Here is an 18,528-nt window from a genome sequence, read left to right on the forward strand (position 1 = left end):
GGTCGCCATAAAACAGGCACTGTCCTCCCGCAGAGTGAAGTGAGCAGACCGCAGGGTTTGCTGGCTGGAGGCGCGTCGCGTTTGCCCTTGAGGAGACCGTTGGCTGCCGCAGGAGAGACGCTCAGGAGAGGGTCCACCTACAGAGGAACGGGGAAGAACAAATGACCAAGAAGAGGTGATGGATCTTTGGAGATGCTTCGGTAAATGACTGAGGCGGACCGAGAGAGAAGTTCAACCCCGGCGAGATCCGCTGTTTGCGGGAAAGCAGGTGAGTTGATGAAAACTATAAATAACCCATCCATTGGTTTATGGGTTGGACTATAATAATACAATACGCCACGGAATTACAGCAGGTCACTAATTGGGTTCATTGAATTGAGCTTTATGTGTGGCAATTTGCGGGTGCACATGTGTGCGTGCACTTTTCTTCATTCAAGAATTCTTCATGGGTCACGGTTCCGGCTGTCATAGGCTACAATATCATACATGCATTCATTCATACATTCATACATACACACATGCTGTATGGCGGACGCCAAACACACCCTCACCCTGTGCCAGGGGCGGGAATCGAAACGTCATCCCTGCAGGTGCGACTACGAAGAGAAATGATGCTTTATGATGTAAAACGACTGTTTTAATTGGATTTAAACGGAGACAGCAGAAACCCTTCCGTTTTCACGCGTTCTCGTGTGTGTGTGTGTGTGTGTGTGTGTGTGTGTGTGTGTGTGTGTGTGTGTGTGTGTGTGTTTGTGTCAACCCTCTGGCGTCACAGGGGCGCATCGCCGAGGAACCTTGATAACCTTGAAACCTTGATAACATCTTCTCTTCATATACAGACACACACACACACACACACACACACACACACACACACACACGCACGCACATACACATTGGCTTACTCATATCAAAGATGTTTTGGCTTATGAAACTAAATAACATGCATGTAAATCCACCAGGAGGACAGTGTAAGAGCATCCTCTGGGGATCCGAGCTTTACCTGCTGCTGGCCTCACATTGTGCAGGTTTAGATGTTATAGATATATATTAGATGTCATTTTAGGGTTGTGTAAAAACAAGCGATTGAGAGCAGCAGCGGTGGAAGCAGCAGCAGCAGCATTGCAGAGAAGAGAACAGTCAGACTGGAACATCCTGATCTCTTTATGCTCTCTGTGATTTTACAGAGCGGAAGATCAGGTTCATCTTCCGGTAGTAAATGTCCAGATCTTCTCAAATGTCATCGGTGTAACCTCCTGTGGGTTCTTTTTGTCTTCGCTCAGCGAGCTGTGAGGTTGTGAAAATGTGACAAATGTTTTCATCATTTTAGCGCAGGTCATGTTGATGATTTGAGAAGGAATGAAGTACAATTTTGTACTCACAGCGTGGCACTCAGCGGGGCCCTTCCAGCGGTTGTGATTTGTACCAGGGCAGTTCAGGTTGATTCGTGGGAATACGTTACATCTCCAGGGAGCGTAAAAGCCACGTAGCTAGACACACACTCACAGACACACACTCACAGCCTCCCTCTGCTCCAACCAAATCAGAAGGACTGCAGCAACGTGGGAAATAGCAGAGCTGCCAAAATGGCTGGTTGATCTTCCAGAAAATGATGATACAAGTTTATATTGTGATCAAATCCTTGTGGCCTTATTAATATTTGTCTCTTAAGTTTTTGCTTGACTGTAGATTTTCAAACTACACATTTTGTAAGTAAAGTGTGTACATACTTTATTTAATAAAAATTCAATTCAAGTCAAGTGAAGGTGTGATTCACTTGCTGTGTTTCGCCCCAAATGACCGTTGAGTACCAATGTGTGACTCCAGGGAAATAACTGAGCACTGTCTTAAAATAATAAACATTATGGTGTCGAAAAAGTCTTCCCCAGTCCCAGAGAATCCGCTGGACTGCTGAGTGTTTTCCAGCCTGAATGCAGCATGCGGGTAATGCGCCGTGCAGCATCTGCATGGTCGTATTGTTGTGCTGCAGAGAGCGAGAGCCACAGCGGTTCTATAGGTTCTTCATCCGGGGAGCCAGACTTCAAAGGGAAAAGTTAAAGAGATGGAGGAAGGGATTACGAAGGGGAGGTATTAAACCAGACATAAAATGGATGTGGGATTCATATACCTGTTTTTTTTAGATCTAATGTTTTGACAGACTGAACAATACTTCTGCTTCTTCTTGTCCGTGCTTGAATGTGTAACGAGAGGCAAGTGAAGAGGAAAAAAGAAACTGTTCGAGACCGAGAGAGATAAAAAGAGAAATGAGCGCTTGCTTACGTAATTGCCATTGCCAACGTTGACTCCTAACACCCCTTGAAGGTCATGTTACCCGAGAAGTCTAAACAGCGCGATAATAGAGTTGTTAATCTGCCGTTATGGTGCTAATATGAACTCAATGTGAACTTTCATGAAAAAAACAAAAAAACAATTAAAGTGCTGATTGTTCAGAGCTTATGTTCACTCACCTGACAAACACGAGGGGCACATGGGAAGATTTGAGTCGCTGCTATTATTATCTTGGATATTAAAGATAAATGAGATATCAAGCGGTATCCTAGCGAGGGACGCCGTGAGGGAGCAAGCCGAGAGAGTGAGTGTGTGTTAAACAAATCTAGTTTGTGGTTCTAAAGTGTCCTTTCCCCTTTCGCAGGTGTCTGTCGTCATTGAAGTTTAAAAATGGAGTCCACTCACCTCCTGAACAGCTCTAAGAAGAGGGTAAAGATCCACCCTCACACCGTCACAGCCAAGTACGCCACGCACACCCCCTACTCCCCTCAACCTGGAGTACACACACACTTCCCCCAACCGGGGGATGAGGGCTACGACGACGCCCCGTCTTTTGAGGACTTCGGCTCCTTCCTGGATGAGACGTCGGACAAGAAGCAGCTGACGGAGAACAGGAAGTGGCCCCTGACTCTGTTCGGGCCCAAAGACAAAGACGCGACTAACAGACCTCAGACGGCTGGGGGAGGAGAAGGGAGCGAGGTGGGAGCCAGAGTGCCAAAGGGGTCTGGGAAAGGAGTAGGGGAACAGCTGGCCAGCTTTGGGGAGGCGTCCGTGTCTGCGTCCCGCCTCACCTGGGTGGGGCTGCTCGGCGCGGCACTGGCGCACGGCTGTTTGATTGTTTTGACCCGCCTGGCCTCCGAACGCTTCAGCCTGGGCCCGCTGTTTCTGCTCTTAGTACGGTCCATCGTGCAGCTCCTCGCTGTGGCTGTACCGCTGCACAGGGGCGAGAACCCTTTTGGACCGCCGGGCTACCGCCTGCGTCTGCTCTGTTACGGCGTGGCCTACTCTCTCTCCCTCTGCTGCGCCTACGCCTCCTTGACCTTCGTCTCTCCCGGAAACGGCACGACCACCTGGCGCCTGGCCACCACGGCGCTGTCGGCGACCCTGGCCTTCCTGCTCCTGGAGGAGAGACTGGGATTGGCCGACGGGATCACCGTAGCCGCAGGGCTGTGCGGTTTGGGGCTCGTGTTGCTTCCCACAGCAGATGAGAGCAATTCGGATTCACAGACTGACCCGGTTGCGTTCTGGAGGGGTGCGTTCGGTTGGTCTCTCTCAGCTCTTGCAGGACTGTGGATGGCGTTGGCGCTAGTTGGGTATCGTTCCCTGAAGGAGAGGGTGGGAGTGGGCACAGCTTTGTTCACGGTCAGCTGGACGGGCTGCCTGCTCGCCCCGGCCTCGCTGGCTCTGCTCCAGGAGGGCTGGTCCTGGCCTTCGAGCGGCCCGGCCTGGGGTCTGGTCCTGGGCCTGATCGCGTGCTCGGTAGCGGCATTCCTGGGGATGACGCACGCCCTCACCCGACTCCACCCCGCTCTGGTCTCTGCCTCTCAGAGCCTGGAGGTACCTGTGGCCATGCTGCTGCACCTGGCGGTGCTGCCGCTGGCTCCCACCGCGCCGGAGGTCGTCGGGAACGTGATGGTCCTGCTGAGCGTCGGCTGGCTGGTGGCAATAAAGCTGCTACCAGCCCGCGGGGGAGGGCGGCGCCAACGGGAAGAGTACGAGGAGATTCTGGACTCACCTATCAAATAGGCAAATCTTCTCTCCTTTTCACACCTATACACCTTGTCTTCCCTTGACTCCCTCCTTCATGAGATTGGTGTACATAAGAGACAGCTAAATGTTTATTAGAGCTTTATCGATTTTGTATTGTCCTCTTTGCTTTTGAGAAAGTGCCAATATTGTGTTGTCTGTTCTAGTGACTCTGTGATGTGACATTAAAATCTTCTAATCGGTATCTCATCTCCTTCAGTGTGTGTGTGTGTGTGTGTGTGTGTGTGTGAGAGAGAGAGAGAGAGAGAGAATGCATTGGCTACATTTCACAGGAGTGTAATGTCAGTCACTTTTACCAGCCCGCTGAGGGTTTGCCAAGGATTGATGCCATCCATTTGCCTGCTGGCGAACGAGCGAGAACACAGGAGACGGGAGGCACGAGAGAGGAGCGGAAAACAATGAGGGGAAGATAAATGCTGGTAGAGAGAGAGAGAGAGAAAGAGAGAGAGAAAATGATGGGATCGGCATACAAATAAGACGCAAGAGAGAAAGGGGGAGTGATGGCAGGTGATGAAACGGAGGTGAAAGAGAAGGAAGCCATGGGAAAGAAAGCGAGGCTGTTGGTCGCTGGGTATTGTGCGTTGTGTCTGGCCAGCTGGCTTATTCTATGACGAGTCTTATACCTAAATGTCAGACACTCATCTTTTCTGGGCCTCTCCTCCTCTACTTTCCCTCATCAATAACCCTCCTCCTGCTTTCCTTTTCTCTTCTTTGTCTCTTTTTTCGTCTGTTAAAAATTAATGATGCGGCAACATGAAATGACATGACAAATCTTCCATTCACTAAAATACACACACACTGCACAGATGGAGACGTAACACAACCGTGTGTGTGTACGTGTGTGTTTGCGTTTGTGTTCGTTTGCATGCTGGATACCATAATGAGACTGATGTAGGAGGAAGTCTTGCCTGCAATCCTCCACCCAGCTGTATATTTAAGAAAGAGGCGTGCACACACACACACACACACACACACACACACACACACAGACACACACACACACACACACACACACACACACACACACACACACACACACACACACACATGGGTACAAGTATCCTTTCATGCCATGTTTATAGGCTTTTCATTCGAGAAAAGGCTCAATTAAAATCACATTGGGTTCAGATGTTATTTGTTGCTATTTTATTTCCTCGTGGTGGAATGTAACTTTGTACATTTAGTGAAGCACAATCAGTAGGTACTTATATTTTACTGTACTACATTTCAGAGTGTTGTTTTTATTTACTTGACCTGCAGCTATAGTTACTAGTTACTCGGCCAGTTAAGATTTGATATACAGTTTTTGACAGATTTAACTTAATCATTATTAAATAATATAATATATCATAATATGCCCCTGACTTGGGTCTTTCGGCTGCATGAGTACTTTTTTTACATTGCGGTATTTCTGCTTTTACTTAAGTTAAGGATCTAAATATTCCTTAATTTTCACCTTTCTCTCTCTCTCCCTCTTCCCGCTATCTCCTTCGCTGAATTTTCCTCTCTATATTTATTAAAACAGACAAAAAAATACTTTAAAAATAAATGAAGAGGTGTTCGGGGACCAAAGACCATCACACAGAAACTGTAAGATAGACAGAGTACCTCAAGTCAACACCAGCCATTGTGTGGTTCATAACAATGTGTGTGTGTGTGTGTGTGTGTGTGTGTGTGTGTGTGTGTATGTGTGTGTGTGTATGTGTGTGTGTGTGTGTGTGTGTGTGTGTGTGTGTGTGTGTGTGTGTGTGTGTGCGTGTGTGTGTGGTTGCAGGAGGGACGGCTGGCGGCAGTGTAATAGCTATGGCAGGGTTTCATTAATCATAAACAATCTGAGCGATCGTAAGTTGTGGCCTCCCTGCGTTCAGACTCTCTTAAAGCAGCGGGAGGGACCTGCCCAGAGACCTTGTGGTTGTCGGTATCTGCAGACACCAACTACACAAACATTGAGATATAGCGGTATAAACGCTGCACATACAAAGGAAAGTGTGGGCTTGTGCATGAACGTGTATGCGGCTCTGAAAATGAGTTGACCGCCGTGTGGGAGGAGGGAGGAAACCATTCCATGAGGCTGTTGAGGTTGATTAATTAGTTTTTATTCATTACAGTAAACCCACAACATGTATGGTACATTTAAATTCATTGTCACTAGACAAAAACATGCTCACAAAAAAAACCCCATTAAAAACAGAGTATGCAAAATCATAATCACTGGAAAGTCCCCAGTCAATCTAATATTATTTTTTGCCTCTTGGCATATTGTGTGTCTCCTCTGTCCTTCCCGCCTGTTCCATCACTCTGCTCAGCTGCAGGTGAACCTGCTGCAGTTCTGTTTCTATGGCAACCAGGGCATTTTCCATTGCAGTCATGTCCAGCGTCGAAGTCACTTCCTGCTCCTCCGGGCCAGATGTGAATGGCTTCGTTCCCAGGCCAAGTGCCGCCCCTAAACCTCCGGGTCTCGGTGTCGGCCAGCGCCCCATCCCACCGCCTGCCGCCCTGTGGCCTCCCCCTTCCTCCAGCCGCTTCAGCCGGGCATTCACCTCATGGCCACCGTGCAGAAGCTGCTGCAACGTAGAGTTCAACCTTCTCTCCCGCTCTGCTTCCTCCTTCCGGAGCTCCAGCAAGCCTCGTTGCAGCCTGTCATCCGCCTGCTCGGCTCGCGCCCCGCAAGCCGCCTCCAGGCTGGGGAGACACTGCTGGCATGACCCCTTAGCCAGCTCGTCCACCCGGGTCCTGAGAGAGACCATTCCTCTGCAGCATTGCTCCAGAGACTCCAGCAGTAAGTTCTGCCTCATGTGGGAGTCCTCCAGAGTGATGAAAAGCTTGTCCCAGCGGGAGAAATCTGCAGCCCGGCATGGTGTGGTTGGAGTTTCCCCTGTTGACAACAACAGTTATATAGTCGTGCAATTATGTAAAATACTGGGTACCGAAGGATAAAGGAAAGGGAAAAAAATAAAAGGTATAAACAACACTTATTTTCTCCAGCACCTATGAAGTAACTATGGTGTAATGCACTTCTCAGTTACAATAGTGCAATAAAAAAAGAACAAAAAACATCATGTTTGCCCTTTGCTTATGGCAGTTATTATGCGCAGTTAGAGTAATTTCCCTCTCAGAAAAGCTGGTGTCCAGCAGGCAAAAACTGTAAGTTAATACCTAAAGTTTACTTTGCAATACAATGGTTCCACGTTAAGAAAACAGCTACATGCAGCCTTCAATGTACGTTTTGTTATTCATCTCACATATTTAAAACCCATAGCTTGAACATATGTTACAGCTACAGTTAAAATGACCTGTGACCTGACTGTATTTAATCTATTGTAATGTGATGAGAGAGAGCAGAGATTTCCAGTAGAGGGTTTTACATAAATAATGTACGATGCAAAGTCCCTTCGATGACTGTTTAAGATGCTGTTATCTGCATGAAGATATAATTACATTGACTTGCAGAGATGTTTTATGTGTATTGTTAATAGAAGTGGACCAAGAATAGACCCCTGTGGGACACTTTTGCTCACCCTCTAAAACTAATAAATCAAAGTGTGACGATGAACTCTTAATTAAAGCAAATAAGATTTATTTTATTGGCAGCTGAGAGAAAATCCTTCACAAAGAGCCTTCTGTTCAAACAAGCAGGGAATAAAAGAGACAAAAGGAGCAATAAACATAACTCACCCTCCTGCTGGTCTTGAGAGACCTCGTTTTCGTAGTTGTCCGCGAAGTTCCCTTCATACTCAAGCTCATTCACACACGAGGATGCACCCACGAAGCCAAGCACACACAGCACACGCCAGATCCTGAACACATGCATGATGAAGCTCTGAATGTGTCGCCTTTAAAAAATATATATATATATCATGAAAGTTTTGTGTTGTTGACCCAGTTTTTCAGCTGCTGCCCCTTCACTATATTTAAAGTTCTTCACACTGAGCCAACTGTTGCAGGCGCTGGCTTATAAACCCAGCACAAGGGAAGAAGGAGGGAGGCTGAGGAGGGTGGGACAGAGGTGGGGGGTGCGGTGGAGCTTGGGTGAGTAATGCTTCAGTGGAGGTAATATGTCAAAAGTCAAACTGAGTGGGAAATAGGGGGCATGATGAGGAAAGAGAGGGCGCGGGGAAAACTATGGTAAAAAGACGGGAAAACAGTTTCAGTTGCTTAAAAGAACTACGGCTTGCGTTATATATTGCTGCAAGATAGACATTGTTCAGATATTGTAAGATTTATATTGATGTATAACTATAACTGGGGCAGTTTTTTTACTTAATGACTCTTTTAAACTTGTACTGTTACAGTAAGTTTGAGCATTATACCGTAACTGTCCCATGTGGCTGCTGTTCAGCTGCAGTTATGAAGACTCACTTATGTATTTTGATTCTCAACCTATATTTTATAAATATTCTTCTTAAATGTCTGAATGTCTTTGTCTCTACATCATTGAATTTGAACTTTACAATCTGTCATGTTTCAGCTTTATTGTCATTAACAATAGAGGATTGCACGACATACAGATATAGCGACACAAATTGTATAAAATGAGATTTAAAAAATCAAATTTGAATAGAGTGAAAATGTAAGTAGTTGTATACAATAGCAAAGTTTTCTGTAGGACATAGTCTCTCTCTCTCTCTCTCTCTCTCTCTCTCTCTCTCTCTGATGAGTCAGAGTCCCTCCCTGCTCGGTGAAACAACACCAAATCCTTTAACCAAAATAAATTGCAGCATTGCAGAATCTGGATTATATTTTAAGATCGCAATGACTGTTTTTTACCGCTTCAAAATGACATCTTGTTGCTAAGCAACGCTGCAAAATTTGCCTCTCTCCGTCTACAATTGTATTTTGTTGCCTGGTTACCCTGTCTTAAACATCCCAAAAGGACAAATTAGAAGTATCCGTGAAGGCCGAATGACCTTATTCTTACAGACAGAGGGCGGTAGTGAACAGGTGTTAGGGTTAAGCAGCAGAAGTGTGACAAGTCAAAGTCAGAGGAAAAACCTTGACCTCTCGACTCTCCGCAGACTTCCAGACAGAGCTCCACCAGCAAGTCTGCCAGTATGATTTGCTCTGTTTGGCAGCTTGTAATAGGAGCAGAGAGACTCATTTGGGGTGGAAGCTGGCAGGTTTATCTCAGGAAAAGAGAGAATCTGCAGAGGAAGACATGGACAGAGAGAGAAAAGGAGAGTTGGCGAGGAAAGGTGGAGAGGGACAGAGGAAATTTGTATACTTTTTCCTTTCCTCGTTGCATCAAAAATGCCTCACTGTGGGCATGAGTGTGTGCATTTCCTTGGCCCACTTCCATTAAATGAAACAACTATGAGCCCCTCAGGAAAGCAATACCTGTATATAATAGAACTCGCAGGTTTTTACAAGTCAGTTTCTGCATGTCAGAAACAGTTGGTGTTATCTTTTTCTCTCTCTAAAGGTCATATTTCATATGACTCCAAAAAAAAGAGTTGCATTCATCAGCAGCCACTAGACGTATACCACCCCCCACCTGCAACACCACACAGTTTAGCTGTCACACAAAGCACTCCCAGCTGGCAGTGAGAAAGAGTGATGATTGATGAAGGATTGGCTGAAAACAGAGCAGAGTGGAAGATGGAAAAGGGAAAAGACAGAGAGACACGCGACAAAAGTTGGATTTGAGGAGTGTTCCTCGTGCCTCAGATCGGAAAGAATTAGAGGAGAACAGATCCGGTGGTCTGGTTTGTTTTAGTGAAACCAGAGATGTTCGGGAAACTGAGACAGTGGGTGTTGTCAGCAGAGCTTCGTAGTCTAAAATATAAAACAGCAACAGGACTTTACTTATGAATGAACCGCATTTTAACACTAACACAGTAAAGTTGGCCAACACAAGCCAGTTTTATGAGAACATGGGTGGATTCTCCTTTTTATACCCAATATGTAGATGGGGGAGGGGAGGAAACCATGGAGATGTGATTGGAAAACAGTAAAACAATAGAGCCCTTGTAAGGATAGAGAAGACTTATAATTAAGTGATGGTTACGTTATAGCTTACTGCTGTACTAAAAACCGTGCAGCGAGACACAGTCAAGATTCAAAACACAAGATACCTGGGCTAAGAAAAGCCTTCGATACTGTGAACCACGTACTGCTGGTTCAGTAATTACCCCTCAGGTAGGACTGAATGTGTCAAAGTCAATAAGCACAGTTTAAACTGATTAACTAAATGGAGTACCTCAAGACTCTGTGCTTGGCCCACTTTTAGTTCCCCTTATTATTCAAGTCAAACATGTGTAACATGCAGTTAAATACAATCTTATGTTGTTTTCTCATCCTAAAAGGACGCCTGGAGACATTGTGGTCGTTGTTAAAGCTCAGGAGGAAAATTGGTTACAAATATCAAGGTAATTTGTATTCTATTTGTTGACATATTTCTGGCAGAATTGTTTAATCTGTTGCCTGGGTTTGTGCTTATGTTGTGCTACCCTGTTGTTCAAAGGAGGTATCTAACCTCACTGGAATTTACCTGGTTAAATGAAATACAAAATAATATAGCACCTATACATAGAAACATAATCTGTGTCTGGCTCAGTTTTTTCTGCTACCTGAGAGGCACAAACATAATTACAAACATCCCAATTCCCTTTATCTGCTTTCATAACACACTCAAGTCAACCAGATCTACAGCACAGTTTCTTTCCTGTATCACACAAGAGCACGACATCCAGAAAAGACCAGAGAGAGAGCTGCTGTCTCCGGAAATTATAACAATAATTAGGAAACATAGCAGGGACTTGCTGTGTATCAGTGTGGTGGAAACGCACTCACAAGGAGCTGGGGACAGATTGAGGAGAATCTATTCCTGTTTGCTTGAGTCAGAGTAAAACAGGAACGAAACACTATCTAATCTGTCTTCTGAGCTCCGGCTGCGCTTCCTGTGAGGCGCCTCGAAAACGTGGAGCTGAAATAGGGGAGCTGAAATAGTGGTGCAATAGAAGTGTTTATGGCGTTATTGAGCCACGGGCCTCCGGACTGCACTCCGGTCAATATCACATAACCTGCGCTTGATCGATCTAATCTGTTTGCACAGCCCCAGACAGGAAAAGCGGTGAAGATATGGGAAGCAAATTGAGACGCATGCACTTTGGTTAGTGTCCTGAGGTTGCACCACCTGACCTAATTATCCTCTCAGTACAATTAACAATACAGCAATCAGTGAAGCAAGCCAAGCGTCACGGTGCGTCAGCGTGGTTTTTAAATATTACCAGACTAGGTCTGGGAGGTCTGATCAAGACCTCAACCTGGAAGTGTTTGTGTGTGTGAATGATGTGAGAAAGTACGTTGGTTTAACGAGGAAAACAACAGAAACACCTCGACAGGAGAACAAAGATCCACACTTGATTTGGATAGACATGACATCACTCTATGCATATTTTATTTCCACCTCTTCGACACACAAATCAAACCTCACGCTGACATCAGCTCACTGGAGAACATGCGACTGACTTACGACTGCGTGGATGCGCACTTTAATAATTGTGAATACTGTAGCTATCCCCCCCCCCCCCCACACACACACACACAAAAGCGTGGAGCAAAGAGTTGGTTATTTCATCAAAAGGGTCAGTGCTAATGTGCGTGTTTCCATCCAGGGTCCCCTGAGTGGACCCACACCACAGTAGAACAGGGCTGCCCTCGCGAAGAAAATTAACAACATCTGGACGTAAGAGACTTTCTACCCATTTCACCTAGTGGGGGCTTTAATAGGGTAGAAGTGACCGTGCAGGGGGAAACACCCAGTGCGTATATGAGGAGACATACATATTTCATACCATGCTATACGGCATAAAGGTCCAGTTGAGCATGGTGTTTTGGCACCTCGCTGGACTCCCAAACACATGTAGCAAAAAACACGTTTCAAATGGAAAATTACCTAAATTTGCATTAATGCAAGTCTAGAGGTGGCAGAGTCTCACTCTCACTCTCACTCACACACACACACACACACACACACACACACACACACACACACACACACACACACACACACACACACACACACACACACACACACACACACACACACACACACATGCCGACAGTGTGCACATGGGTCACTGACGGACACAAACACACAGGGACACGCACACATGAACTGGTGTTTTCACAGCGACACTTAAACACACACTTGGCACAAAGCTTCATTAGTTCTCTCATTTAGCAGAAGGAGGATTTAGTTTTACAGACTGGGAAAAAATACTTTTCACAATCAATTGCAAATCTATAACAGTGTGTCAGGAAATATTACACCCATTGCCACAAGAGGGGACTGATACACAACAGCCATCATTTCCATACAACATGAAGAATAAATGAATATTGTTGAAGGCTAAAATGATTGTGGCACTAAATCAATAAGCACTTTTACAACCACTTCACATCATCTTCCCTATAGGATTAATTAAAAAGTGTTTTTATTTAAACACCGTACCGAATGTTATAATGATTGTGTAACTGTTCTTTTACAATCCTTGTATCGACAATGCCAACCACCACATGTCTAAGTCAGCTGACATGATTTCCGCCAGGTGTCATACATCCCACATTTACATCTACTGAACCCCGTCCTGATTGGCTGCTGACGATGACTCACTTATGATGTCATTGGTTGTTTGGGGCTCAGCGGCCATCCCATCGGTTTTCAAAATCTCAATAGCCATGGTATCGCTCGTTATGGTGCCACTAGCTACTGAATTTGCTGTCTGAGACTCGCCTCCACTGAGTTCAGAAGGTGGGGAAGTTGTTGTTGCTGTTGCTGTTGTCTGATTGGATATTGCAGCAGTCGCTCCGTTGATTTGTGTGCTTGCTGTTCTGCCGAGTACGGATATCTGACCCGAATTTGATGTCCAAACACGACCAAGTCCTTGATTGGCCACTGACCAGTGGCTGGTTAATTGCTCATCAGAGAAGCATGTGTTGTTGTTGTTGTTGTTGTTGCTATTTGGCTGTGTGGTCACAGAGGAATCTGTTTTTTTTTCAGTTGCGGCGAGTGGATTTGAAGAAGTCCATGAGTCCTGGTCGAAGTCTGGAATTTGGTGGACAACGATGGGGACCGGATTGGCAACACAGTTGCTTGTGGACGGCCGATTAACGTCGGTACTAATTGCCGATTGCCAGTTGTTGGAGCAGAGGACTGCTGGAATGCTGCGAGGAGAAGAACAATGATAACAGAGTCAGAAATAATATTTGCATGAAATGTGTTTTCTAAAGTCTGGCGTTTTTTTTGTGAGACCAGACACTGGGATTGTTGGTAAACTGGGTCATAGAACACTTGATACAAATCCACATTGTTGGAGGTGCATGTTTTTAGCAGACAGCAATTGCAGCTTATTGCTGTGTGAAAACTTTTAATTAAAATTCCAAATCTATCCCAGATTATTTCCTGTTGCAGTATAAGCAATACTGGTCAGTGTTTCCCCTAGGTTTACAGCTTCAGGGGATGACGACGACGAGTTCTATCTGTGCAAAAAATCACTAATGTTTAGTTACTACTAAATAGCTCGTTGTGAAAATCAATAAACGATTATTTTTTTTGCCAAACCAAACAGAACGAGTGCAGATATGTGTCAGCCATCAAGTTGAATCAGTATTATTGGCTGCAGTGAGCTGCTTTCCTCTACACATCTTTTAAAACGGGGTTGTAGATTTGATACAATTCATGCTCAACATTGAGCTGAGATCTGTATTCTGTTTTGAGACACGCAGCAGCAGAAAGGACGACGTCACAGAGACTTCTGGCAAAGAGCCAAAAATCGGTGAGTCGCGCATGCGTAACCTACGTAACCCACGTGTCTGTGCCCATCGGGGCAGAACTCCAGCATGCGCGATACAGAGATCAGAGAAGTGTTAACGCGACCATGTAGGTAGAGACAGAAATGACAAGCTGTCGTGTGGATAATATAAATAAAATACGGCCGTTTAGTTTGTTTATAACAGAACAAGGTGTAGACCTGTTCTATAGGAAAGAGAATCTTAAATGACGACTTGTGCTCTGGCGCTATCGATAAAATTACAAGGGGGCGCCCCGCCCCCCTATTATAACGGTGGGGGAAACACTGCTGGTACTTAAATTAAAGTAAGCATTTTCACTTTGTTTCGCCATCGTGAGCCAGCAACTTCTCTGTTGAGATGTCTGACATTAATTTGGAGCTAAAACTGTTACACATTAGTAAGAAATAATCCTTGTGAAGGTGTAAAAGTCACAACATTTTGCTGTCCTGGTTCCTCAATTGTGGAATGAGCTCCGCATTGACATCAGGACAGCAGAAAGTCTCTACATCTTCCGCCACAAAAAAAACACATCTTTTCCGACTATAATTTAATAAAGAAAGTAGCACTTCAGCAGCACTTAAATGGCACTTAGTTATAGCACTTTGTAGTTTGGCTTTCTTGAATAAATTGTACTTTGATTCTTGTTGTTCTGAGTTTGTACTCATGGTTGAACGCACTTATTGTAAGTTGCTTTGGATAAAAGCGTCAGCTAAATGTAATGTAAAAGAAACAGACGGGGGCTGCAGTGCTGGTGAGTAATAGCAAATTGTACAGCCTCTCTGGCGGAATCACTGTCATATGTGTATGCCAGCTAATAATATAGTTTGATGACGAGTATGAATCACTGAGGCAAACTGCAGGCATTGTAACATGCGGTCAAAGTCTTTATTTTCCCAACTCTTGACAGGCCACGTCATCGAGTCCAACCAGTTACAATCAGAGCCGGGCTGCTGCCAGCCGTCTCCCTCTCTGTCGGTCAAGCTGCTGCTGAGGTTCTCACATTTTCTACCATTTCGTTTGGTTGAGTATGTCGCTTAATCTTCATGTTTTCTTTCCTGCATCTTTACAACATCCGCACGCACATCACAGATTGCACTGATTTCCAGACTCCACAGGGTTAACGTTTCATTCTAATTTGGTCTTTTAGGTTAAAGCAAAGTTTCTTTTGTTAAACTTTGACATGATGAGTCTCCTCTTTTCTGTGAGCCAAGTCAAACCAAACGGGGGTTCGTCCAATAAGATTATTTTGTTAAAAATGTTTGAATGGCGTTGTATGTAGCAGCAGGTGCGTGGTGTTAAGTTGTGTGGCTGTGTGCTGATTTGGCTGCGTTTTGTTCCCAGAGCTGCTTTGGTTTTTGGGACTTCCATGCGTTATTTGATTTCCATTTAGATTTAGTCTATATAATCTATTATGTAAAGCTGGCATACAGACCTGGCCAGCTGCTTCTGAAGCTCCTGAGCGTGTTGGTGACACTGGTCGAAGTAACAGGCCTGACCTTCCACAAAGTCAGTCAGGCTCCGCATGTGGTTGGTCTGAAAAAACAACAACATACAAGACACATAAAACACAAGACAGATGGAACAATATAAACAGCTTTCATTCAAAAGTAAAAATATAAAAAACTCAAAATAGTCAAATAAAAACAATTGATAAACTGTAATTTTGAGGAGATATTGAATGACAAACTATAGAAAAATATGTATTACATTAACGTTTTTTATACAGTAAACAATCGAGTTTTGCTGGGCATGGGATATTTCATTGTGTGTGTGTTTACAGTTCGTCCTAATGATAACTAAATCCACATACTATACCAAGCATGAGAGATAGGACTGAATCTTATACTCTTTCTGTGCGTGTTTGTGTACACATACGTGAGTGTTGCCGATTCCTTCAACAACTCGTCTTGTAATTTCTGACTGTCGATCGAACAGACTCTGACAGATCCTCTGCTCCATCTCTGCCTACACACGCACACACGCACGCACACGCACACGCACACACCTAATTATGTCAAGCTTTATCACAAAAAAACTAATCCCAGAAGTCTGGATGAGTTTAACAATAGAAAGGAAATTGCTCCTGCAACTAACAGCGCCCGAAAGCAATTATAACACTGGCAGCATTGTTAAAATTGTCTCCCTCTATTACAGCATGAAACATTTAAAATGTTGATATCAGATTCTGTGTGAATTCAACGATAAACATGCACTTACCTGAGAGATTTCCTGAGCCCACATCTGATTGGATGAGAGGGACAGAAGAGGAAAAGTGACTTACTCAGTGACCAAACAGCAACTTCAGTTGCATCTGTCATGTTCACGTCCCTTTAACGTCACTGACCTTCAGCCATTTAACCCGCAGGAAGCTGAACATGTAAGAGACGTGAGACAAGTAGTCGTCTTCCAGCGGGTTTGCATTCAGGCTCTGACAAAGAGAAAGCAGGAAGAACTAAATATGTGTTATTGATCCCCTTGTGATGAATGTATTGAAGAAAACTGATATTTATTTTAAAAGCGACGTTTTAAAAGTGATGAGTGAAGGCCAGACATTGTGACTCACTCTGCCCTCTCGCTCGGCTTCATGTGCTTTTCTCAGTCTGGTTTTAGCTATGTCCAAGTCCAAACGCTTATTTACCAACATCTTGCATTCATCCTATGAACAAACAAACACACACACTTTGTGAAAGCTATGTTAAGTATACAGACTATGTATAAACTGAGCATGAACAAAAGAACAAAGAAAGACATTCAAGAGGCAATTAGTGAGAATGTGACACGCTGTGCCACAGTGACGGGTGTGTGTGTCTGTGTTTGTGTGTGTGTTACCTGCATGGCTCCGTATTCCCCCTCGGTGAAGCTCCTCAGAGGGGTGAGAAAGTGGATGTTAGTGCTTTGGACGAACTTCCTCTCCGCCTTGCCGAGCTGCTTCTGAGCCTCTCCACAGCAGAGCAGTGCCGTTCCTGAACAGAAAAACACACTTTCATCAGTACACACTGAGAAGTATTTACTGATTATTCAGATCGACATTGTCCACGTTTATGTGTACTCACCATAGGGTGTGTTGGACCCCATCTCCAGCCCAGCCTGGACCATTTGGTCTCCCAGTACCTCGTGTGCACGAGGCCGAGGGGGGACGCTCCATTCCAGATGCTCATACAGACGGTCCTCCATTCGCGCTCCTGTTCAGCAGGGATCAGAACACTATATTAAAGCTCCAAGGCCATTAACCTGCCACTAAATAGGCTGCCTAACCTCCTGTGTGTAATTGATACTGTATTCCACTCGGACAAGCATTGAAAACTGATATCTTATAAAACAATGTGAAACAAAAACAGAAGGCAGCTGCTTACAAACTGCTGCTTTTTTTTCTTTATTAGCCCGTACCTAAAAGGTAAACAAGAAATTATTCTGCGGCGAGACTAAAAGCCCTCGATCGATAGATGATGTGCAAATACATCCTTGATGCTGAATAAACATACGAGAGTATTATTTCTGGCAGCTGCATGGTACACCCTTACCTGACAAACCACAACCAATTCCATTAGCCGAGGTAATTGGAAACAAAATAATACACATGCCTATTCATCTGAACAGGCTAATTGCAGTGAAAGCAACCAGAAGAGCATCGATGTACAGTATATATTGTGGGAGGGCAAATACAGATCAGATACTGGTTCATAGAGGTAAAGAGGTTATTAAGAAGTTCCTATCACCTGTCACACATTTAATTAGCATACATAAATACTGGGATATCATTTATTTCCAGAAAAAACAGGCTTTCTGACAATATATATATATATATATATGTATATATATATATATATATATATATGTATATATATATATATATATATATATATATACATATATATATATATATATATATATACATATATATATTTGCAAGAGGTCAATGCAATGGATTTGCAAGAGGTCAATGCAATGGATTTAATAACAAAGACGTAACTACGTAATACAATAATATAAAACAAAAATAAATTCTCTCACCGGAATTGGGTTGCAGTAAAACCTCCGTCTGGGAGATCATCTGGTCGGACCAGGTCTTGGTGGCGTCTGCCCGGACGAAGAGCTCCTCCAGCCCGGGTTCCAGGTCCGTCTTCTCCGCATGACCGAGACTCTCCTCCGTGTACTGGACCGGAACCACAGATTAACACAACTCACTACGCGCCTCACACCTTTTAAAGACGGTCCCAATAATGTCCTTTAGGCGGACATTATCGCCTCCGAACAGTTGATATAAGCAGGTTATTTATTTACGTTTAGCTCATGTAAATTCTCACGTTTTTTTTGTTCGTTTTGTTTACCTGAACAGCCCGGTTGATGAACTGACCAGCGTCCACCGCCAACCGCGTTAAATCCATGTCAGGCAGCCTCCCAAGGTCGCGCGCCCTGCCCTCGGTGGTCGCGCGCCAGAACGTTCGCGGTCCGAAAGCTACCGTCGGCTATAAAAAAAAGCCCGGAGACCAACAGCTGCCAGCCAGCCAACTCATGGACTCAAACCTCAACGGTTAACCTCGAGCCTGATTTACGGTCCGTTTAACGCCGCCCAGCACGAGCACATGAAGGCGAAAGAAGACGACGCAAGTGCGCGCAGCACCTGCCCGCGTTTGTTGGCAGTTTATCCTCCTGTCCAGACATACTGAGGGCTTTGCTCTC

General features: G+C 44.7%; 2 protein-coding genes across 2 annotated transcripts; one reads left to right on the forward strand and one right to left on the reverse strand.

Annotated features, from left to right (window-relative positions):
* Positions 1 to 2,679: 2,679 nt before the first annotated feature.
* On the forward strand, positions 2,680 to 4,035 carry slc35g2a (solute carrier family 35 member G2a; the record flags this gene model as incomplete). The annotated part of the gene is made up of 1 exon (XM_079223599.1): positions 2,680 to 4,035. One exon carries the CDS (start codon positions 2,680 to 2,682, stop codon positions 4,033 to 4,035), a length of 1,356 nt encoding a protein of 451 aa, XP_079079725.1.
* A 1,895-nt stretch (positions 4,036 to 5,930) lies between these two features.
* On the reverse strand, positions 5,931 to 18,233 carry LOC306740477 (endophilin-B2-like; the record flags this gene model as incomplete). Its single annotated transcript, XM_079222635.1, has 13 exons — positions 5,931 to 5,978; positions 6,354 to 6,931; positions 7,732 to 7,853; positions 12,958 to 13,221; positions 15,281 to 15,381; positions 15,724 to 15,813; positions 16,066 to 16,089; positions 16,193 to 16,276; positions 16,412 to 16,504; positions 16,678 to 16,811; positions 16,902 to 17,030; positions 17,860 to 18,001; positions 18,177 to 18,233. The coding sequence occupies 13 exons, from the start codon at positions 18,231 to 18,233 to the stop codon at positions 5,931 to 5,933; spliced, it is 1,866 nt and encodes a 621-aa protein (XP_079078761.1).
* Between the last annotated feature and the right edge of the window lie 295 nt (positions 18,234 to 18,528).

This window comes from Taurulus bubalis, assembly GCF_910589615.1.
Source record: "Taurulus bubalis genome assembly, chromosome: 1".
NCBI lineage: Eukaryota > Metazoa > Chordata > Actinopteri > Perciformes > Cottidae > Taurulus > Taurulus bubalis.